Consider the following 24,895-nt stretch of genomic DNA (forward strand, 5'->3'; position numbering starts at 1 on the left):
GCGCAATCAAATTCTGTTTTCATTTAAACCATACAGCCACCGAAACTTACAAAAAGTTGAAGCAAGCGTACGGTGAAGATGCACTACCTTGTGGAACAGTGTTTAGGTAGTTCAAGGACTTAAGGCCAACTTGTCTGTGTTAAGCAAGGTGGGCCTGGTGTTTCGGCTTTTGCTGTGACTGAAGTCAACATCAACACAGCTGCTGTGATTGCCGTGAGGATCGGCGGATAACAATTACGTAACCTCAGTGGTGTGTTGAGAATTTCATATGGCAATGTCTTTATGATTATGCTCGATCATCTCCTTATGACCCGAGTTTGTGCCCGTTGGGTGCCACGTCTGTTGACTCCTGAACAAAAGGTTGTGGGAATGGAGACAAACTGTGAGGTGCTGTGTCTCTTTGCTGATGGAGGGGATGCGTTTTTGAAATTGATTATCACTGGTGATGAGTCGTGGCTGCGTCATTATGATCCTGAAGGAAAACAAGCCAATACAATGTGGAAATTGCCAGGTTCTCCAACACCAAAAAAGGCAAAAGTTGTTCCATCTGCAGGAAAAGTGATGGTGATCACACTTTTTGACTGTAATGGAATGATTTCCCCCTCACACTACTGTTACAGCAGCATACTACACGTATTATTATTATTATTATTATTATTATTATTATTATTATTATTATTATTATTATTATTATTATTATTATTATTATTATTATTATTATTACTACTACTACTACACGTCAGTATTGGCTACACTGAGGAAGTACATTGCAAAAAAAAAAACGACCAGAGCTTTCCCTGCCTGCATAGCGACTTCATCATGACAATGCACGGCCTCACGTTGCAAATCAAATCATGCATTTTCTGGCTCAATTCAACATTACCTGTGTACCGTATCCACCTTAGAGCCCTGATCTTGCACCCTGTGTTTTTTTTAAATTCCCATCATTCAAGGCAAAGCTTAGAGGCATTCGATTTGAGAACTCTGAAGCAGTGCTCAAGAAAAGTGAGGCAATTCTCAAGGACCTGACAAAGAATGGTGAGCAGCATGTATTAAGGACTGGCAGAGATGCTATAAAAAGTGCATTGAAGTAGGAGGGGACTGCTTTGAAAAAGATCATGTAAACATTGAAATGGATTAATAAACATCTGTGAAAAAAAATTCAGTCTGTCTTTGTTGATCAGCCCTCGTATTTGCCATAATATCCATGTATAGCATTAATTTGCAATAAGAGAACTGGCCGTAAAGGTTTTCAGTTATCACGAGATATAAAGAAAAGTGAAAAGAAACTGCGTAAAAGTCACACCTTTTATTTTTTTCTCTTGTTTATCGTGGCTGCAATACAGTATTTTGATACTGTTATGTATAGTATGGACATGGCTATATGGTTACCGTGCTCACATTTGGTCGTAAGGGTCCCAATAAGGTTGGGGATTGTAACCTTCCTTGGTTAATTCCAACTGTTCGGGGGCTGGGTGTGCGAGCCGTCTTCAGTATTAAAGTTCATCTTAGGTAAAGCCAAATTTTCATAAACGCACAGTGGCCTATTAGGTGTCAACAAAAAAGACCTATACCAGGCCTCTCTGGAGGCCATGTGCCATTATTCTTTCTTCTTTGTCGTTTAGGCCTACTGAGGACCACGGGGCTCGTATCTACTCTTTAGTAAAGTTGTTGCTTTCTTCTTCTTCCAATACTCCTTCATTTGCTGACTATTAGCCAGCTTTCTCTCCTCTGTCCACTTAGTTCCTGTAGTCTTCTTACTTGTAAGGGACGTTCGGAAAACTCCGTGTTGGACGGCTTGACAGAACAGTAGTCGGTCGTGAGTTTGTCCCAGTGGGAAATCTAGTTGTTCCATATCCGACTTAACTGATGTGTTCCATTTGTTCTTAGAAGCCTTGCCTCTTCCTGTTACTGTGAATATCCTGTTGGTGAGTCTTTCGGAATCCAGGCGGACCAAGTGTCCATGAAAGGTCAGGCGCCTTTTCCTTATAGACGTGACGATGTCCTCCTGGTGTTCATACAGGTCATCATTATGGCAGATTCTGTAAATGCCTCCTTCCTCTCTGATTGGTCCTAATATCCTCCTTAGGATCTTTCTTTTAACTCCAGCTTTCTGAGTGGGCCCTTCTTGGCCATTACAAGGCACTCAGAAGCATACAGAACAGATGGTTTGACGACCGAGTTGTAGTGTCTGAGTTTGAGGTCCTTGGAGAGGCACTTAGATGAATAGATACTACGACAGTGATAAGCCCTTTCAAACTTTGTACATCTGGCATCTATGGCTAGGTTCTCACTCTGATTCGCAGAGTTCCATTCTCCCAAGTACTTAACTGCAGGTACTTTTCGTATGGTAGAATCTGTGAAAGGAATTGTGGAAGGGGTGTCCTTGATATTGGTCATAAATTCAGTCTTCTTCAGACCAGTCTTAATCGCTACACTATAAAGACTCTGTAAGTTGTAGGTAGCCTTCTCTATATTGTTTGCCAGTAGAATGAGGTCATCAGTAAAGGCTAGGCATGGGACAGTGAGGTTGTCTCTCTCTTGTACCCAAGCTTCAGTCCAGCTCCCGGTGGTAGCATCGTTCTCCATTCCCTAATGATCTTTCCCAGGACACAGTTGAAGAGAATGCAGGAGAGACTATCACCCTACCTAACTCCTGTTCTGATTGGAAAGCTTTTGGATGGTTCACCTCTGAACCTGACCTTGGACGTCGTGTTCCTCAGAGTGGCTTGAACTAATCATAGGGTCTTCCCATCCAGACCAAGTTCCCATAGTATGGAGAAAAGGGTGTCTGTCCACAGAGTCATAAGCTTTCTGAAAATCTACTAGGACCACCACCCAGGGATGTCCACCTCGGCTTTTGTAATTGAGAACTGTCTTATGAGTGTGTATCTGTTCTGGACAAGATCTAGTCTTACGGAAACCAGCTTGGTATTCACCCAGTTGTGAGTCTTGCTGTGTGGTGACTCTATTGAGTAGGGCTACAGAGAGGATCTTATAGGTAATTTGTAACAAGGAAAGACCTCTATAATTGTTGAGGTCTGTCTTACTTCCCTTCTTGTGGAGGGGATGAATCACGGCAGATGTCCATCCTTCGGGTATGGACTCTGTCGTCCATATATCCTTTATGATTTGATGGATGCTCTGCAAAGACTGGTCATTTGCATTTTCCACATCTCCATCTTCACATGAAGCCTTGTTGTTCTTGAGACCACCGATGGTGTCCATTATTTCTTCTCATGTATTATCGACACACTTTATCTGATAAAAAATTAGATGTATGGCTTTTCAGATGTTTGCTCTATTAACCAGCGTTTCGTCTTAGGTTTGGCACTAGACTCATCAGAGTGGGATGTGTCAGACCCTACCCACTGACGCTGGGGTGTATGCAGGTGAACTTATTAGAAGCCCATTATAAGAGGCACAGTCTGATAACTGCATACAGGAGATAAAACTCCACAATGGAATTAATGCCCGCGTAGCAGTTCCGAATGGAAATTATAAGTTCCCATGGGGGAAATTAGATATTTTTACACCAATAGAGCATATTAAAAATCAGATCAAAAATTAGATGTATGGCTTTTCAGACGTTTGCTCTATTAACCAGCGTTTCGTCTTAGGTCTGACACTAGACTCATCAGAGTGGGATGTGTCAGACCTTACCCACTGACGCTGGAGTGTATGCAGGTGAACTTATCAGAAGCCCATTATAAGAGGCACAGTCTGATAACTGCATATGGGAGTTAACTCCAGCGTCAGTGGGTAAGGTCTGACACATCCCACTCTGATGAGTCTAGTGTCAGACCTAAGACAAAACGCTGGTTAATAGAGCAAACGTCTGAAAAGCCATACATCTAATTTTTTATCTGATTTTTGATATGCTCTATTGGTGTAAAAATATCTAATTTCCCCCATAGGAACTTATAATTTCCATTCGGAATTGCTACGCGGGCATTAATTCCATTGTGGAGTTTTATCTCCTGTATGCAGTTATCAGACTGTGCCTCTTATAATGGGCTTCTGATAAGTTCATCTGCATACACCCCAGCGTCTGTGGGTAGGGTCTGACACATCCCACTCTGATGAGTCTAGTGTTAGACCTAAGACGAAATGCTGGTTAATAGAGCAAACGTCTGAAAAGCCACACATCTAATTTTTTATCTGATTTTTGATATGCTCTATTGGTGGAAAAATATCTAATTCCCCCCATGGGAACTTAGAATTTCCACACTTCATCTGGATGTATTTGTGTACGGGGGCGAGGAGTAAGGAGGGAGCTGTCTCAGTTCCAGTAGTGCTGCCAACTGAATGAAAATGAAATCTGAATTGAATCAAGAATATGATCGATCGATATGAAGTTTCTAAACTGTTATTATCTTAAGCCAACAACTGTGTCACATACACATTATATAACATTATATAACATTTCTTGATGCGAATATTGTTCCTAGCATGAATTCTATAGTTAGGCTTTGCTGTGTAAACAACAACAGTACTAGTACGTTAAAGTGTATGCCAAATGTTGCACAACGATGCTTAAGCGATTCATAGTTTGTGTTTCAAACGTTGCCATTACGAATCTCAAAGATTGCCGAGGTCGACCGATTCAGCACTAGGGTGTAAATGCATCCAGATAAAGTGTGCCGATAATAGGTGGCTGAGAATCAGGGTTCCTGTGTGAAGGCTCATGGAAAATAAGCTTTTCTTTATGTTCCTGCACATTTTGGAAATAATCTGCAAGAGTTTTCGTGCAGTCTTCATTGTTCAGTTGAAGTTTTCCATCTGGCCCATGGAGGATGAGGGTAGAAGCTGTGTACTGGGTAGTTTGCTTCTTAAGTCCTTTGTACAGGTCTCTTGAGTTGTTTCTCTGAAAGTTATTTTCAGCGTGTTGCATTAGGCTCCTGAGGTAATTTCTCTTGGCTCTGCGGATGGTGTTAGCTGTAGCTTTTCTTTGCATGAGGAAGGCTTCATAATTGGCTTCAATTTTATGTTGGTTCCACCTTGTCCAGGCTTTACACGTTTCTTCTATAACCTCATCACACTTCGTACTCCACCATGGGTGTTAGCCTTTGGTTGATGAGGCAGGGATAGTTTCCTGAGCAACATCCAGCAAAGCCTTTTGTAAGGCAAGGCATCCTTCTTTCTCTGTATTCTTCCTGAGGGTATCCTGAAAATCACAGTCCTCCTCGTGCAGTCGTAGAGTGTTGAACCTGGGTACCTTATGACTACTTTGGAGATTTGGTGTTTTCTTAAAATGTTGCATATTAATCTTGACAAGTGAAAGGTAGTTATCAGAGTCTATGTTGGCTCCTCGTAATACCTTGACGTTCTTTATGTCCTCATGATGTTGCCGTGCTGTAGCAACATGATCTAACTGGAATTTGTCAAGCATAGGATTTGAACTCTTCCAGGTTTTGGCCTTTCTAGATAGACGTTTGAAGGCTGTTGATTTCAGGACTAAGTTGTACTTGTCACAGAGTTCAGTGAGACGTTCTCCACTTCTGTTTGTTCTCTTATGGGCTGGATAATGCCCTACTATCTTCCGGTACTTCCACTCCTTACCGACTTGTGCTTTGAAGTCTCCCATGAGTATGATGGAATGGTGAGAAGGGATCTTATCTAGAGTGTCTTCTTCTTCTCCTTCTTCTTCTTGTTATTGTTATTACGTAAAGAACAATGTCCACATACAGTACCTGCATTTTATTATTTTGCTTTCCCCCTATTTTTTATGATACCTGTAGGTTTTGTTTTCCCGCATCTATCGACATTTTCTCTCTCCCTCCTTGAAAAACGATGCATCGAGGTTTTACTGTATATGGATGAACAGTATGTAATGTTCAAGGAATTTTGTTTTCATTTACACCTAAAGAAGAACACAACAAGGAGGTCCAGTAATTAAATGCTGAAAGGTTTGATGGAAAAAAGACAGTTCCATAACACAGAACTTTCATTGTGTTATTCCTGTTGAAGGAAACAATTTCAATAAAAACATCACCTTAGTCGGAAGCCCTTAGAAAAGCTGATATCTGATACAGACTAAGAATTCCAAATGCCAAGAAAGCAAGCCTTATATATATATATATATATATATATATATATATATATATATATATATTTTTTTTTTTAACTATGAGGTTCTTCAGTTTGCCGAAACTAATTTTGAAAAATTTTATTTATTCAGAATCATTTTCGGCAAACTGAAGAACCAAACCGCTATAAATTAATTGAATTGAAACTGAAAAGAGATGGCTTAAGGCATCACAAAAAAGAAAAATAAGAAGAAGTAAGCAGGCATCTCTGCAAGTTTTTATTTTTCACGGACATAGTTTTTAAGATTTCATTATGCAACCTTCATAATAGTAAGAAAATATGCAGTACAATTGCCATTTAAAATTGCAATGTTTGATTTTGAGTTACAAATACAGGTAAACCCCGTCATACACAGATTCGTTATCCGCGATTTTGTTTTTTTAAGTGTAATGTTGCCATCTGTTAATAGTACGTGGACCGGGCGAGTTGTTCATATGGTTAGGGGCACGCAGCTATGAGCTCGCATCCAGGAGATAGTGCGTTCGAATCCCACCGTCGGCAGCCCTGAAGATGGTTTTCCGTAGTTTCCCATTTTCACACCAGACAAATGCTGTGGCTGTTCCTTAATTAAGGCTACAGCTGCTTCCTTCCAACTTGTAGGCCTTTCCCATCCCATCGTTGCCATAAGACATATCTGCGTCGGCGCGATGTAAAGCCATTAGCGAAAAAAGAAAGAAAAGTATGTGGAAGTTCTGATGTTATCACAGTGTGGGAAACACAGTGGAAAATTAATAATGTATTATTATTATTATTATTATTAGTTAAACCATCAGTTTTGGCTCAGAATGTCAATGTCAGGAGGAGGAGGTAAATTTAAGAACATCAGTTTTTTTAATATGGAGTATTGTGGACTTTCTTCTGTTTTATAGTATAACACTGATAGGCGATCAGAATTATCGGCATGATGGGACCATCCTAACCACCTACTAGGCTACTTGCTTACTTATAAGGATGTTGTCAGGATTTAAACCTCTTCACCATGTTCTGCTATTAAAAGATGGCTATAATTTGTGGTCTTGGATCAGCATACAATCTTTTTGTTCTTCAGAGCTCTTCAGCGTTTTGCCATTTTTATCTGTGGTGCTGTAATCCCAACTGGAGCTCCTACAGTCACCCAAACCAATCTTGATTTTTTTTTTTTTTGTATCGAATTTATTAGGTTGAAAAATGAAATTCTCACTAGATAGCTTATAGACCAATCTGATGAAAATTATTTCAGTTTGAGTGTCAAATTCTTTATATATATATATATATACATACAGATATCACATTAATATCTGGTTTAATAAACACAGCACTGCCGTACCACTTGTGACACAATTAAATTGAAAGAAGTTATATAATGGTTCAACCTTTTCAATACATATAGAATTAGAAATTTAATGTTACATTACTAATTGATTATAAGCGGTACCGGTTTCGACCACTGTTCCAGGTCATCATCAGCCGATCACATAAAATATAATAAACAATGCACAGGAAAATAATAGGAGATGTATAAACTTTCCACTAGTTGTAGTTCATGAAGTATTATAACACTTTTAGTAGTAGCACTGTGTGTTGAAAGTTCTCAAAATCTTGAAGAGGTCGAGGATCGATCATATAAATGAGGCCAAACGTAAGTACATGGAGAGCAGTAAAACTTACTGTATATGCTAATGGCACTGTGTTTTTAAATGTTTATGAAACTCGATGACAAATTTAAATAGCTCTAGGTTCAAGTTTGTAAACGTTGCTAGGCGTGAAATCGTATAATACAGTGTAATATACTTGACAACAGAAATATACAGTAAGGTTTATATAATCTTGTATGTCAGATTCTTGAAGTTTGGAGATGCAGAACAGTTGACATAAAAAACAATTGTCAAAAGAAAAAAGTTAAAAAGCGCTATGTTAAAACAATAGAGAATCGCATTTACATAGCGTGTGATTTCTTGAAGATAAGAGCTCAGGTAGTTCTTGAGGTAGCATAAGATATAAATTTAAATGTTATAATGATCTGAACCGTAAGTGATGTTATAATACCCAGTTCAATGCAGAAAAGATAAAGAGAGAAAAAAGATGTTAATAGATGATAAAATAGGTGTGGAGCAGAATATAAATAATGACTAAAGCAGGTAAAAGAATTTTTTTTAAAATGCATTATGTACAGCGAGTGGTTGAATTAGTTAGGAGATGATTAATAGAGCGGGAAGTGGAATGAAGAAAGAAGTAAGGAAAGGAGGAGTAGTAGTTTAAGGTGGGGCAGGTGGGTGGGTTATTGGTGGTAGAAAACATGGGTAGGAACCATGCAAAGCATGGAAAATCAAATTCGGGTTTAGAAATTTAGCATTTTTGAAAATGAGAATGAGGAAGTCGAATAGAATATTGGGTTTTTCAGAAATGTCCTTTAAATTGAAAATAGGATTGAAGTATTGGTCAAGGTGAATAAATACCAGTTGTGGACTCATTCTTTGACTAATCTCATTCCCTCTACTTTCAGGATTCTATTGTTTATCCCTCTGTATGTTTCTTAAGAAATAAATCACATTTACATTGCCTCCATGTATCTGACAGTGGAATTTCGAGTCTTTCCGAATTTATCGAAGAAGCCTTGAAAAGGTATTTTATGATTATGATCATTCTCGGTGGTTGAAGGATTAACTGTTGATGTACAATCAGTGTTGTCCAGTGTGCACCTGACTGTGTTTCTCATTTCTGTGTTTTATGCATCAATCTTCAGACAGATATCTTCAGTATTTAAAATTTAATTAGACCTATAGCTTTCTGGCTGGGGTCTTTTTACCCCACTTCGATAATAGAGTGGACTGTACAGCCAATGTCTCCATGCCAAGTGTTGGGAGGCAGTAATGATTTAACACCCCGAAGGGTTCAGCGGCTTTGAGCGGATAAGTTTCCTAGGTGGGATGGTGGTCCCTTCAGTGTAGGAAATGGCACTGGAACCCACCAGGCAGTATCTGCAAGAGGCGTCGTTACTCCACGTTTGGAGCTGCCTGATCAGCAGCTAACAGTAGTTCTAAAATACCTTTGGGAGGGGCGACCCCCTAGCGTACTGATAGCCCATAACAAAAGTTCATTGGGAATCTGGATCAAGGTTGAGGCATTCCCTACAAGCTATGTGTAGTGCTTCCTCCCCTAGGGGTACTATGAGAAATGGGCGGTCAGGGAAGAGCATCAAGGAAAGGAAGAAGATGAAACAGCAAATTTTACCACCGTTAACATCATCACCCTGAACGGGAGAATGGAAAATTGAGTAAATTTCATGGAAAGGAATGATATAGATATTCATGGTCTTTCAGAGGTGAAATGGTAAGAAAGTAGTGAGGAAGAACTGAGGAATGGGATGAAGTTGTTTGGGAGTAGAGGTAAAGAGTCCAAGAACAGCATGGGAATTAAAGAACAATTTAAACACACAGCATAGTGGATATGTTATATTGTGAGCAAAAGAATAATCAAGATGCAGATCAAAGCAGGGTGTGATGTATGAGAGATCATCGAGGTATATGCTCCCCAGACTGGTAACCAGGAACAAGACATGAAAGTTGGGAAGGAGATTAGACAATAGTCAATGATAATTATGGGGAATATGAATACCCTTCTGATCACAGATCATGATGGAATGGAAGAACTAGTCGGGCTGTATGGGTACGGAAGTAGAAACAGAGAAGGGAAAGAAATTATTGGACTTATGCAAGAGAAATATGATGATAGTTGAAAAGTCATGGTTCAGGAAGAGTAACTCTAGAAAAATAACAACACATGGTTGGGAAGAAAGAAGAGTGAAGTCACTATAGATTACCTTTTTATAGAGAAAAGAATAAGAAAAGAGCTGCTAGATGTCACTGCATTGCCAGGAGAGGCATTTGATAGCAACCACAGGGTAATGGTTGCGAAGTTAAGGATTGGGAAAATGGGCAGAAATAAAGGTGGTCAGAGAAAGAAGAATTAATGTATGGAAATTGGAAGAAAAGGAGAATAAAGAGACTTCTTTAGAAAAGTTTTCATTTTGTTCATTTTACTATGCTTATGTGTAAAGGAAGCTGAACCTTACCATACTGCACTGTAGGAATGTATGTTTGCATGATCTATTTATGCTCTCCTACAGTATATTGTCTTTAAGGTTAATTTCCCTGTGCATCTGTGAAGTTTGGGTCAAAGTAGGAGAGACAGAAGAATTTGACGTTAGAACAGGACTGAGACAAGAGAGTGCTATCACCTCTCCTATTCTTTATCATCATGGATGTAATACTCAAACAAATCAAAAAGAGGACTGGGGCTGGAACATTCAAAGCATGGTTATTTACTGATGACATTGTGCTGTTAGGTGAAAGTTAAGAGGAAGTTGAGGAACAGGCAAAGAAATGGAATGAAGGAATGAGGTGATTGAAGAATGAGGGATAAATATTAACAAGGAAAAGAGCAGAGCTATCATCTTTACACAAGGATCAAGGAATGTAAGAAGTGGTATATGTGTCCAGGGAATCTACTACTAGAGGTGGTAAGAACATTCCAGTATCTTGGGAGTGTGATATATCGGAAGATGAAAGAATAACACAGAAGCAGTGGAAGAGTGCTGTTTGCTGGAGGGTTTTACCAGAATATGAGAGGACTGTTGTAGAGCAAGGAAGTGCCAGTGTGATACAAAGAAATAGTGTACAAGAACTACTTTCTACCAGTCTTGATGTATGAAGCTGTAACTTCGGTAATGGCCAAAGCAGAGGAAAGTAAAATCCAGACAAGTGACATGAAGTTATTAAGAAGTAGGCTGGCCAAGACAAGATAAGACAAGACTGAATAAGAATATGAGAAACAGTATGTGTATGCAGAATGGGAGAGAAAGTAGAACGATCAAGACTGAGGTGATATGGGCATGTGAAAAAAAAAATATGGGAGGAATGAGGATCCCGAAGTTGATGCTTGAATTAGAGGTTAGAGGGAAAGGACTTAGAGGTAGACACAGGAAATGATGGAAAGAACAAATTGAACAAGATTGATCTGCATTTAGGGCTGTCACCCAAGTGGCATATTACTTGTTTACCTAGTATTTTTTTAAATGATTTCAAAGAACTTTGAAATTTATCATATGAAGATAAAATTGGAATTCAAGAGGACAAATTGGGGCAAATATTCATTTATAGGATGAGGAGTAAGGTATTGGAATAAATGATCAAGTGAAATGTTTGATAAATTTCCAAGTTTCTTGAAAATGTTTAAGATAAAGCTAGTTAAACAATTGATAGCGAATCTGCCACCTGGATGACAGACCTAAATGCAGATCATTCACTGATTGATTGATTGATTGATTGATTGATTGATTGATTGATTGATTGATTGATTGATTGATTGATTGATTGATTGATTGATTGATTGATTGATTGATTGATTGATTGATTGATTGATTGATATTTCCTTACTCCCAAGTTTTTCCAGCCCTAAGTTTGCAACAGTTTTGTAGAATGGTGAAATACAGGCAGAGATGGAGATGAATGATCCATAACCCAATCCAAGATCAAATTGGTCACAGGGAACGATGATGGTGATGACAGACTTATATCTCTGCAATTGAAGTGACTTCAGTTCACGAGGATGACTGTCAGTTCTGCATACTAGATACATTTCGGATAAAGGTTTTGCTGAGTTTGTGTGATCACTGTTTCAACAAGAGTTATGTCAAAAATGTAAGGGCTGACAGAGAGGGTTCATAGTGGTTGAATGTATACTTGAGATATAACGGCAGAGCTCTGTTAATAGTAGATCTCAGGTTAGGAATTAGGCTGAGAAATGAAGAGAAGTCTTGACACTAAATTAAATATTTTATAAATTAAGAATGAAGAATGTTGTTGTTTGAGTCATCAGTCCATAGACTAGTTTGATGCAGCTCTCCACCCCATTCTATCCTGTGCTAACCTTTTCATTTCTATGTAACTGCTGCATCCTACATCTGCTCTAATCTGCTTGTCATATTCATACCTTGGTCTACCCCTACCGTTTTTACCATCTACATTTCCCTCAAAAACCAACTGCGCAAGTCCTGGGTGTCTTAAGATGTGTCCTATCATTCTACCTCTCTTTCTGGTAAAATTTAGCCAAATCGATTTCCTCTCATCAATTCGATTTACCATTTCTTCATTTGTGATTCTATCTATCCATCTCACCTTCAGCATTCTTCTGTAACACCACATTTCAAAAGTTTCTATCTTTTTTCTTTCTGAACTAGTTGTCGTCCATGTTTCACTTCCATACAATGTCATGCTCCAGACGAAAGTCTTCAAAAACAGCTTTCTAATTCCTATATCAATGTTCGAAGTGAGCAAATTTCTTTTCTTAAGAAAGGCCTTCTTTGCTTGTGTTAGTCTGCATTTATATGCCTTCTGTACTTCTGCCATCGTTAGTTATTTTACTACCCAGGTAACCATACTCATCTACTTCCTTCAAGACTTCATTTTCTAATATAATATTTCCTGCATCACCTGACTTTGATGGTTATGAATTTCATGTTTTTGGTCCGTATTGAACAATATATAAGTAATAATAATAATAACTTAAATGTTTCCACCTTTTCAATACAATATATTCACAAATTTACAAAATTATACGGTACTAGTTTCGACCCATCTAGGGGTCATCATCAGCCGTATTGACCGTATAATTTTGTAAATTTGTGAATATATTGTATTGAAAAGGTGGAAACATTTAAGTTATTATTATTATCACCTGACTTTGTTCGACTGCACTCCATTACTTTTGTTTTGGACTTATTTTCATCTTGTACTCCTTACCCAAGACTCTGTCTGTACCATTCAGCAATTTCTCCAGATCTTCTGCAGTCTCAGATAAAATAATAATATCATCAGCACATCTCAGGGTTTTGATTTTCTCTCCTTAAATTGTGATTCCGTTCCCAAATTCCTCTTTGATTTCCTTTACCACCTGTTCTGTATAAACATTGAAAAGGAGGGTTACAAACTGCAACCTAGCCTCACTTCTTTCTGGATTGCTGCTTCTTTTTCAAACTCCTCAATTCTTATCACTGCAAACTGATTTATTTACAGATTGTAGATAATTCTTCGTTCGTGGAACCTGATCCCGATCGCCTTCAGAATTGAAAGATAAGAATTTCATTATAGTCTGTATTGAACTGAGATCACAATTAAAATTAATAAAATTATGTAATGGTTCCCCCTTTTCAATACATGTAAACTTATTAATGTAAGGTTACATCACTAGTTGATCATAAACGGTACTGGTTTCGACCCTAAGTTCTGGGTCATCATCAGCCGATTACTTAAAAACAGAAAAAATAATGCACTGATAAATAAACAGTAATGCAGAAGATATCATTTTTTCACCAGACGTAAGTTTGTGTGGAGCAGTATAACACATGTGACTGTAATACTATGTTTTAAAAGTTTTTAAAATCTTGAAGAGAAGAAGAATAAATAGCTTGAAGATCAGTATTGTAATTGTATGCTTGATGTGTGAAGTTGCAGATGATTAGTCTTGTAATGCAGAAACAGTTGACATTAAAAAACAAATGTATAAAGTGTAGAGAATGTATAAAATTAAACATTTATTTACTGGCCAAATTTTGTGCTGTTATGTGTACCTGTTATAGTTCAAGATTTACAAACTGTTTGTTCAGCTTATGAGGTTGTATTTACATTTATTTTGTGTTCTTTAGAAGATTTTGTATATTTTTATAGTTTAGATTTTAAATTTGTCTATTTTTATTGCTTAATTTATGAAAATGTCCTTTTTTCTTGGCAGGTACACATCGGAAATCTGGCCGTTCTGTTGCCATTAAAGTAATTGATAAGCTTCGGTTTCCAACAAAACAGGAAGCTCAGCTTAAGAATGAAGTTGCTATCTTGCAGAATTTATCCCACTCAGGAGTTGTCAACTTGGAACGAATGTTTGAAACTTCAGAACGTATTTTTGTTGTTATGGAAAAATTGAAAGGAGATATGCTTGAAATGATTCTTTCCAGTGAACGGGGACGTTTGAGTGAAAGGATAACAAAGTTTCTTATTACTCAGGTATGATATTTGGAATATGCCTTGCAGTAATCCATGCAGAATCAGAATTTTACACTTTGACTTTCTTCATGTACATTTTGAAGAGAGTTCATGGAAAGGTGTTGTTTCCCTGGTTGTTCGAACTTGGTTGTATTTTGATGAGTGCCGTTGTTTCATCCACTTTATAGCAGGCTGGTTAAATGCGGTACTTCTTCCTTAGGACTGAAGTTGTTAAAGTTGCTTGGTGGGTGGTAGCCAGCAGATGGATTTCCTTGAATTTTATATTGTGGTCCAGATCAGCTTTGACAGATCTCTAAGATTGGTTCAGGCGACAGTGACACTTGTTTTCCTTTATTCTGTTGTTAATCCATTGGATTACTTTCACAAATGGAACTTGCAAAGTCTTCTGGCATTAATTTTTGGCCTTTCAATTCTTCAGACTACCACCAGAGGGTGGGAGGAGTTTATTGAAACATTCAACAGCGTTGTTCATAAGTAATTATTTTGTTTCATACTGCTTCCATGCATGCCTATCGGTCTGCATATTGTTGTGAGCATAGTGGGTATTTGATCTAATTTCCTGAAGGATCTAAAGTAAATAAAGACTTCCTATTGGGTAGTTGTAGTGCTTGTTGGATAGTTTTAGTGATACTGCAGATGGTGATTAGAATGTATGTAACAGAGTGAAAGAAGTAGCAGTAATAATGAAGACTGGAATGGATGATGCAAATAGGCCTGTTTATCTATAACTGTAGATTCTTCAGTCTGTCAAAACTAATTTAGGATGGAGTAAAATTTAGAAAATACCTGAAAGAGAAAATATTTAACAACAGATTGAACCTGAAAAAGATACAATTGAATTAAAAATAGAATGACATGTTTCATTCTTAAAAGAGCATCATCATTCTATAAAATCATACTTATAATTATTGTTTATTCATTTTATTTTAAAATATTTAAAAAATATGGTGAAAATTATTAAAAAGTGTAACACAATTTCTGTTAAAATCATGTGTGCACTCTTATAATAATTGTTGAAATGTTATAAGTTATTAATTAAGCACCCCTCACTGATCCAGCTAGGAGTGTGATGTGGTGCAATGTGCTGTCACTGATGTTGCCAGTTGGCTTGTTCACTTGTAACTTTTTTCTAACAGATGATCCAGTGTGTTGGATGGTAACAGAACAGGCTTGTTGTCAATGTACCTGCATATAGTGATGCATGATAATGAAAAGTGAGACCTGTGTGTGGTCTGGAACATTCCATTTATTGGTGGGAGTGATGTATGTGAACAAATTTGGGAGAAGTTTGATAATGTGAAATTGCATTTGGAAACATGTATAGATCTTGACGGACACGTGATAAACCATGAAATGGACTACTAACACAATTTCTGTGATCCATGGTACTGTATAGTCGTATTCAGTAAACTCCATAATTGTATTGTAATTGTGTAACATTTTAAAAATCATATATATGAATATGGGCCACCTTCTAGTCTGTTATATCTGGTGCCCCTTCCCTCCCATGTGTAGTGGTTAATGACCTTATAATTGTATTCATAACTGCTAATCCCTTACTAGCACAGAAGTCTAGTTAACACTTCCCTTTCCTATTAGCTTTCTGATCTTCCCAACATTTAGTCTAGTAAACACTTCCCATTCCTATTAGGTTTCAGATCTTCCCCACATATACCTATCACCTCGTCATATCCTTCAATTCTATTTCCGATTCCAACCCCATTTGATCTCTAATCTCCCATTAGCACTATCCTATCGTTGTTGTTGACCCTTACTACGATGTCAGTCGGTGCTTCAAAACTTGTCAAGTTCATCTTAATCTGCACCCTCACATGGTGAATACACCGAGATAATTCTCGTCCTAATTCCTCCAACTGCTAAGTGTACCCACATCATTCGCTCATTTATGTATCTAACAGAAACTATGTTGCATGCAATAGTATTCCTGGTGAACAGAACAGTCCTACCCCACACTCTGCCCTTCCGTTTTTAACACCCGTCAAATACACTTTATAATCTCCTATCCCTTCCTCGTTATTTCACCTTACCTGAATATCATAAACTCCTAACACATCCAGACACATCCTCTTTGCTGACCCAGAGCCAGTTCTACTTTCTTTCTTCTTTAAGCCCCATTAATATTGATAGCTCCCCATCAGATTCCATTTCATTTGCCAAGTTATTTCCGAGGAGTCCCTCGCCTGTAAAATGGAAGTGGCATTCTGTTACTCCCATAGATTCAAGGCTCGCTTAAAACATTTTGAGCATGCTCGGTAAAAATTCTATGAAGCAAGATGCTACCATACTTGCACATAACCCCAGTGAGACTCTCTCCGCTAATGGGTTAGGGACCACGTTAGATTCTGTAGTCCTAGCTGCCTGACCAAAGGGAGGGGTCATGACTCAGAATATATCCAAGATGACCACTCTCAGGGCTACTTACTAGGTCACCGAGCCATTGCCCATGGTTCACGAACTAGGACCTGACTGCAGTAAGCTACACCATGAACCAAACAATATACAACAGCAACAATAATAATAGTCTGTGTCTGGCAAAGATTCAAAATATGTACTGCAAGATAGAGGATTGATTGTGAGACACTGCACTGGAAGTTTAAAGAAATTTAGTTGAGTTAGTTGATGGTTATGATTCTAGTTCTGAATAAAGATGAATGAAAGTGTTCGTTGTCTGGAACAGTCCCAGTTGCTCTTGTTTGGGAAAAATACTATATTCTGAATAACAGTTCCAAAATAACAGTCAAAGGTTTAGGCAGTGGGAAATTGGAAAATACCAATAAACCTCATTAATGCTAGACATGATATAGGCTTTTTTGTTTCACAGAGAACTTTGTTCCGCATCTTCAGAAGAAAATCTCTACTGTTCATGAGGAAGACTTCTCCAATAATGAAGGTTTGAATTTAGCTGTTAGTAATAGGAAGTGTTACGTTCATTCTTCACCAGATCGTTCACCGTACGCTGGCATAGCACTAGCATTCCAAGTGACAGCTGACGGCACCATCTAGAGTCAGTCATAAATGCTAATTTGAAAATAATTTCCTCACTGCTAGTTTCGTGCTTTACTTTTAATGTCTCTAGAAAACGCTAAAACATGGTTTTATCACAACAAATTGGGTATTAATGAAACCTGAAAAAGAAACAGCTTAATTAAATTAATTTTCAGGTTTAATCTATTGTTAAATGTTCTATTTTTCAGGTATTTTATAAATTTTCTTTAATCAAAAATTAGTTTTGACAGACAGAAGAACCTAAGTTATAAATTAATTAAAGTTTTTATCTGGCAAAGGAAGGCAGGTGTTGGAAGATATGAAACATGTAGGCCTAATTCAGTAACATTTGGTATATTGACATTGCCATGTTTTTATATACCGGTATGTATATAGTCTATTTCTAACACTTCTGATGAACAAATTGCAGCGGATAGCACAACACAAACAGCCGTAAATCACGGTAAAAGAATGCTTTGACGATACATGTGGTTTAATGCAGTGACAATCATACAAAGATTAAAAATCAGTGACGTGCATACTTACAACAGATTTGCTGTCTGTCAGAATGATGATTAAGATGCGTGCCTCTTACAGTTTCCTATTTCGTGGGTTCCCTTTCCCTACCCTTGATGCTCCACTGCTGTTCATTGCAGCCAATGACTATTTTCAAAGAACATCAAAACCAGTGTAGAGAACTAGCACTCACATTCGCCTGGAGTTGGAACAATCAAACAACCAGCGGAACATGTGCGGTTCTCAAACACAATACTGTTATTTCGGAACAGGGTATTGCTAGACCAATCCAGCTGAGTGCAGGCAGTACAGAACACTGTTTTTTCGGAACAGGGTGTTGCTAGACCAATCCAACTAAGTGCAGGTGATACGGAACAGGGTGTTACTAGACCAATCCCGCTGGAGTGCAGGCAATATGGAGCACAATTTTTTTCAGAATAGGGTGTTGCTAGGCCAATCTCGCTGGAGTGAAGGTGACATGGAACACTGTACTTTTGGAACAGCCTGTTCTGGCATACTGTTTATTTAAAGATAAGTTCTGAGTCCTGAACAGTTGCAAAATAACTGTTGTGTTATTTTTTGCCTATCTCTAGTTCTGAACATGTGTGTAAAGGATTTGTTTTTTAAACTGAGTGAGTTGGCGTAGTATTAGAGATTGTGTAGCTGTACACTTGCATCTGGGAAATAATTTTCTATGATTTCCCATTTTCACACTAGGCAAATGCTGAGGGTATAACTTAATTAGGACTAGGGTTGCTACCTTCCCTTTCTTATCCTTGTGGTGCTGAAAGCAGAACAACATTCATGTGTTGTTAAGCAGCTAAAAAGAAAAAAAGGAAGCATTTTCATGTTCAAGAAGGAACTAACTTTGCAACTAACTGTTTAAAAGCATATCATTGTAAGATGACAGTGTTTTTATAATACCTAGAATATACATTGCAAACAATGATCTCTTTCAGATTCTTATTGCCCTAAAACACCTGCACAGCAAAAACATTGTTCATTGTGACTTGAAACCAGAAAATGTCCTTCTGAGTTCAGATTCGGACTTTCCCCAAGTAAAATTATGTGATTTCGGATTTGCACGTATAATTGGAGAAAAGTCCTTCCGACGTTCTGTGGTTGGTACACCTGCATATCTAGGTATGTATTTATATTATGATTGTAAAAGTGCAAAATCACTCATTCCTATGGCTTTCATTTTTTGTCCATATATTATTTGAAATATGAGAGTCCTAGAACAAACTAAATATTATGTAACTGAAAAAAAGAAAAATATGTGAATATAGCTTATCAATTCGAAGTCTTGTCGCAACACAACTGAGAAAGAATTCTGTTTGATGTTAGTAAGAAGCTAACTATTTTATCATACTTGACTCCACATTTTGTTTGTTTATTCACATACCATATTTAGAATGGAAAGATTTTTAGTGTCATCCTGGATGTAGATTTCTCCTAGTGTTTTTTCAAATTAATTTAAAGAAAACACTGAAACCTAATCCTCAACCAAATAATTTATTACAAACATGTATTAGAAAAGACTTTACAAAAAAATAATGTTATGTGTCTGGTTAACTTTCTCTATTGAGAAAAATAGTTTTTATTACCTTATTCTGGGATTATATTGCAGTTGGCAAACTGGTTGCTAGAGATTCATAATACTTCCCTATTGCTGTGTGTATTCCTCATAATACAAATCTACACTTTTCATGTTGAAATTTTGAATACTATTATAACTTCGGGTGATGATGGATGAGATTTCAGTACTACATGTTTTTAAAAGACAATGTGCGATCTTGTAGATGATTATTATTGATGAAAGTTTTATGAAACAGTATTTTAGCCTTGTTTACATGTAGTTCCATTCAGATTTAACTCTTTCGTTTTAGAACCTCTATATATTGGGTAGTCAGCCTTTTGAGCACAAGGAGGACAATGCTTCTGAATTTGTTTGACAAAGGCCTACCTGTTCCTTTTGCACAGTATATAGTATTCCAATCCTCAGAAACACTTATTAGGCAATTTAGCCTACTCCCTTGGTTAAGAAACTTAGTTGTGACTACAGAAACTTGTGCAATAAACTACATACTATAGCAACATTTCCTCTGTTAGCACTCTTCAGGCCTATGATTCCAATTGGAATCACTAACTTTCATGTTTTCTATGAATTTCCTAAGTAACTCTTTCATATTCCATTTGTAATCACTGTTCTCTTTCCTTTACTTCATCATCATCATCATCATCTTCCTTCCAAGTATTGGGCCATGTGTCCCATTACGGTCTTGCATCCCTCCATCTTCCCTCCATCTCTTCATCGAACGTCCTACAGATCTTTTTCCTCTGGGTTGGTATTGGAGAATCTCTTTTGGCAATGTGCCAGGTTCCATCCTTTGTATATGACGTTTCCAGATTTCCTGATAACTGTAGATGTAGTCAGGTCAGTTATTGGTTGTACTGTCATTTCTTTTAGCACCTCTTCATTCCTTTTATGGTCCCATTTTGTATATCCTGCTGTACGGCACATGAATATCATTTCTCATGCTGTAATTCGAGGCATGTTTTGAGATCTTAACGTCCATGCCTCATATCCATAGCAAAGTGTTGGTTTAGCTACGGTATTATAAAGGCGCAATCGAGTATGTTTCTGAACAAGTGATGGTTTCATGATATTGTTTATTATTCCTGTAGTTTTTGTGAATTTATTAATTTTTGCTGGTATATCTAATTCTGATTCGTATGATAAGTTGTACCCGAGATAATTAAACACATTTACTCTTTTCAATGTTGTATTATCTAAACATATTTTACTAGGAATCGGTTCTCTTCCCTTGGAGGCCATTATTTTTGTCTTTTCTGTTGAAATAATCGTATTAAAATATGAGGAAGCATTTTTTAGATTGAAAACTGATCTTTGTAGGTCATCTTCCATCGTAAGTACAGTGCTAAAAACAGAAAGATGTTCCACCTATTGTATGAATAGACATGAATAGCATTGTAATTATTAGCATCATTGCATTGTAATTATTAGTTCAATACGGATCAGTGATGAAGTTTTTAACTTTTAATCTTCCATCGTAGCCAGCAATGCAACATCATCAGCATATAATATGGCGTCTAGGTGTTCGAGGCGTTTATTTATTGATATTGACCCCCTGTGGGTGGGGGACGCAGACGAAGAATACTCCCATGGTATCCCCTGCCTGTCGTAAGAGGCAACTAAAAAGGGCGACCAAGGGATGATTGGATTAGGACCATGAAACTACTTGTGATTAGTACCACCACGCGAGGAACACCATGGGTCGCTGTTACTTGCATGTAGTACCACTATGTTCGGTACCAAATAGGTTTGTGATTAGTAGCAATCAGGAGCACCGTGCAGTCAGGCTTTTGTGGTACCTGTGATCAGTAGCACTATATGAGCGACACCAGGGTTCTGGCTTGCCTATGATTAGTACCCACTATATAAGGAGCACCACGGGATAATACGAGTCCCTGTGGTTAGTACACTTATGTGATGAAAACCATAGATTTGCGTTGCCTGTAAATGGCACCGCTATGTGTGAAACACCATAGGTCTGTATTACATGTGCGAATTTCATTACCTGTGAGTAGTACCATAATGTGTGGAATACCGCGAGTCTACGATACTTTTGATTAGTACCGCACCATGTCAAATACCATGGTTCTACTGTCCAGGCAATAAGTACCATTATGAGAGGCCGATGACCTATATTTTGGACCCCTTTAGCTTGCAAGCATTCTCGATTCAATATTGAGCTATAAAAGCAGTCCCTTGGTCAGTATTACTAATGTTTTCCGTCATTTTCTTAGACTGAGGCATTGCGGGTCAGCTCCACTGATTGTTTTAACTTCATATCCATCCGTTCATTTTTCGTCCTCACGCTTTGAATTCTGATCAGTGGAGGATTTTGGATTTTTATTTTGTCATTGCATTTCGTCTCATTTCGTACCATCAGGGGCCGATGAGATTGGATTTGTAGATATTGTTAAGAATCTGTTAGGAGACATTGTCTTGTTTTAGAATTTCAAGCAATTTGTTTCTGTTTACTCGGTCAAAGGCCTTTTTAAAGTCCACAAATGCAATGTGTGTTTCCAAATTGAATTCTTTATGTTTTTCTGTTAATATCTTCATAGTGAAATGTGCATCAGTGCAGGGGCGCCCTTTACGGAAACCTTGTTGTTCATTCCACAATTTATTTTCGTAATGTTGCTGCAACTTATCTTTAATGATATTTGCATATATTTTATAACTTGAGTTAACAATGCTAATTCCTCTGCAATTTTCACAGTTTTTTATGTCACCTTTTTTCTTCCAACTTTCTGGTGGATTGTTTCCATTCCAGATTTGATTTTAAAAGCTGAGGAATCTTTGTTTGAAAGTTTTACTTGAATATTTGAACAGTTCAGCATGTATTGCATCGTCTCCTGGTGCTTTACCACTCCTTAGTTTCTTCAAAGTTTGGTCTAGCTCTTGTAATGTTATAGATTCCAATGTATAGTTGTTAGATACTGGCAAAGTTAACACTTCATTTTTTGAACTTGTCCAGAGTGTTTGCAAATAATTAAGCCAGTCATTTGGTGGTATTATTTCAAGTTTTACCTCTTCCTTAACTTCCCTGTTTAATTTCTTCAGAATTTTATAAGTTTGTGGTCGTGATCATGTTAAGTCTGATTCCAATGTAGATACAAAATTTTCCCAACTTTTCGTCTAACTTCTCATTTAGCTACTGCTCTCTTATAATTGTATTTTATTTTATCTTCTATTTTACCAGTTGAAAGAAATTTCTTGTGAGCATCTCTTTTTTTCTGATATGACCATTTTTATCTGTTCATCCCAGATTCTCAAGCCTTTTTATCTCTTCCATTTTCTTTTTATTCCTAAACTTTCAAAAGCTGCCTGTTTCAAAGCTAAGCTAATATTTGACCATTCTTCCTCTACATTGGTACTCACTGGTTTTGCTTGAATTAGATTATTAAGTCTATTTTGGTATAGCCATTTTATGCTTGGATCTTTTAAAAGACCAATTTTATAAGTTGTTTTTTTTTTTTGTTCCATGCAGGGTTTATTTTTCTTCATCCATCTTGGCGTTATGCGGACTGGTGAAACTACTAAGAAATGATATGTTTCCATTTCAGGACCTTGATATACTCTAACATCTAAAATTAATTCTGCTAGCTTTTGGTTGCAGATGACATAGTCAATGATAGATCGCTGATTCCTAGCTGACCATGTGAACTTATGTTATGACTGTCTTTATGTGGAAACATGGTGTTCATTATTTTTAACTGACTGTGGAGAGCAAAGTCAGTAAGTTTCCTTCTGTTGCTATTGCAAGTTTACTCCCCATTTGTTCCTATATTGTTCTGAATTTTGTGATTTCCTACTCTGGCATTAAAATCTCCCAGTAAAAGTATCATATTTTGCTTATTAATTTTGTTAATTACTTTCTGTAAATTGTTATAGAAACTATCATTGTCTTCTAATTGTCCCTCTGCTGGGGCATAATCACCTATGACCGTCAGACAGCCTCCTTGGTAGCTTTAGCCTTATCGAAATAATTCTTTCATTCCAGAAAGTGTAGTTATCTATTCTCGATCTTAGTCTTTTACGAAGGTGGTTTGAAAAGTCCGTGCAAAGTCCGAGAGATGGGACCACCGGCGCGTATTTAGGTCATGCTTAGTTAGTAGCATCTCTTGAATGAATGCACACCAAGTTTCAGCCATATTGGTCTATTTCTTTGTGTTTGGCATTCGTGTGAGTCAAGGAAGTCTAGTGATTTTCAAGAAATGGACGAAAAAGAATTTTGTGTGGTGATTAAACATTACTTTATGAAAGGCAAAACGCCTCAGGAGACTAAAGAGAAGCTTGCTAAACATTATGGCGACTCTGCACCTTCGATTAGAACAGTTTATAAGTGGTTTCAAAATTTTCGGACTGGCCATATGGGCATAGGTGATGCTGAACGTTCTGGTCGGCCTGTGGAGGTTACGAATCCAGAAATCATTGATCATATCCATGATATGGTGATGGATGACAGAAGAGTTAAGGTGCGTGAGATTGCTAGTGCTGTGGGCATCTCGACTGAATGGGTACATAATATTTTGCATAAACATTTGGACATGAGAAAGCTATCCGCAAGATGGGTGCCGCGATTCCTCACGCTTGACCAAAAACGGAATCGTGTGAAGTGTTGCAAGGATGGTTTGCAGCTGTTCCAGAAGAATCTGGAGGACTTTAAGCGTTGTTTCATCTCTGTGGATGAAACATGGATACATTACTATACTCCTGAGACCAAACAACATTCTAAACAATGGGTTACCAAGGGGGAATCTGCACCAAAAAAGGCGAAGACCGTTCCTTCGGCCGGAAAGCTTATGGCGACTGTCTTTTGGGATTTGCAAGGGATAATCCTCATCGATTATCTGGAAAAGGGTAAAACTATTACAGGTGCATATTATTCATTGTTATTGGACCGTTTGTAAACCGAGCTGTAAGAAATACACCCGCGATCGGCCCACAAGAAAGTCCTTTTCCATCATGACAAATGCACCAGCACACACCTCAGCGGTTGTGGTCGCAAAATTAATGGAAATAGGATTCCAACTCGTTTCACATCCCCCCTATTCTCCAGACTTGGCTCCTTCGGACTACTATTTGTTCCCCAATTTGAAGAAATGGCTGGCGGGACAAAGATTTTATTCAAACGAGGAGGTGATTGCAAACACTAATGGATATTTTGGAGACTTGGACAAATCCTATTATTTGGAAGGGATCAACAAACTAGAACATCATTGGACGAAGTGTATAAGCCTAAAAGGAGACTATGTCGAAAAATAAAAAAGGTTTACCCCAAACACGTAGGTAGTTTTTATTTTTGCACGGACTTTTCAAACGCCCCTCGTATGTATCATGATCATGACTCCTGCTTGGCCCCTATGCTCTTGTTTGACCCCACTATAGAATTGTAGGTAATTTACCGTTTCTTCTGAGCCTTGTAGTTTACTTTTGGTTTCAGAGATTGAAGCAATCGAGATGTTCTTTTTTTGAGAGAATGTCATCTAGTTGATCGTCTTTGTGTGCTATTCCCTGTACATTCCATGTAGCACACTTAAATATATTCTTTTTCTTCCACTTATTATCCTTATCATTAACCTTTTCTTAGCCATGTTCATCATCTTTCATATCTGTCCGGTTTCTTTTCCTTTTGCAAGACTTGAAAGCAATC

General features: G+C 37.6%; 1 protein-coding gene across 1 annotated transcript in view; it reads left to right on the plus strand.

Moving 5' to 3' along the window:
- The window catches only part of PKD (serine/threonine-protein kinase D3), a 310,331-nt gene that overhangs the window by 237,023 nt on the left and 48,413 nt on the right, over positions 1 to 24,895 (plus strand). The window contains exons 13-14 of the mRNA XM_067138812.2: positions 13,858 to 14,126; positions 18,608 to 18,791. Coding sequence (XP_066994913.1) covers positions 13,858 to 14,126; positions 18,608 to 18,791 — 453 coding nt within the window. The remainder of the gene's footprint in view (positions 1 to 13,857; positions 14,127 to 18,607; positions 18,792 to 24,895) is intronic.

The sequence above is a fragment of the Anabrus simplex genome, chromosome 1 (genome assembly GCF_040414725.1).
Source record: "Anabrus simplex isolate iqAnaSimp1 chromosome 1, ASM4041472v1, whole genome shotgun sequence".
NCBI classification, from domain to species: Eukaryota; Metazoa; Arthropoda; class Insecta; order Orthoptera; family Tettigoniidae; genus Anabrus; species Anabrus simplex.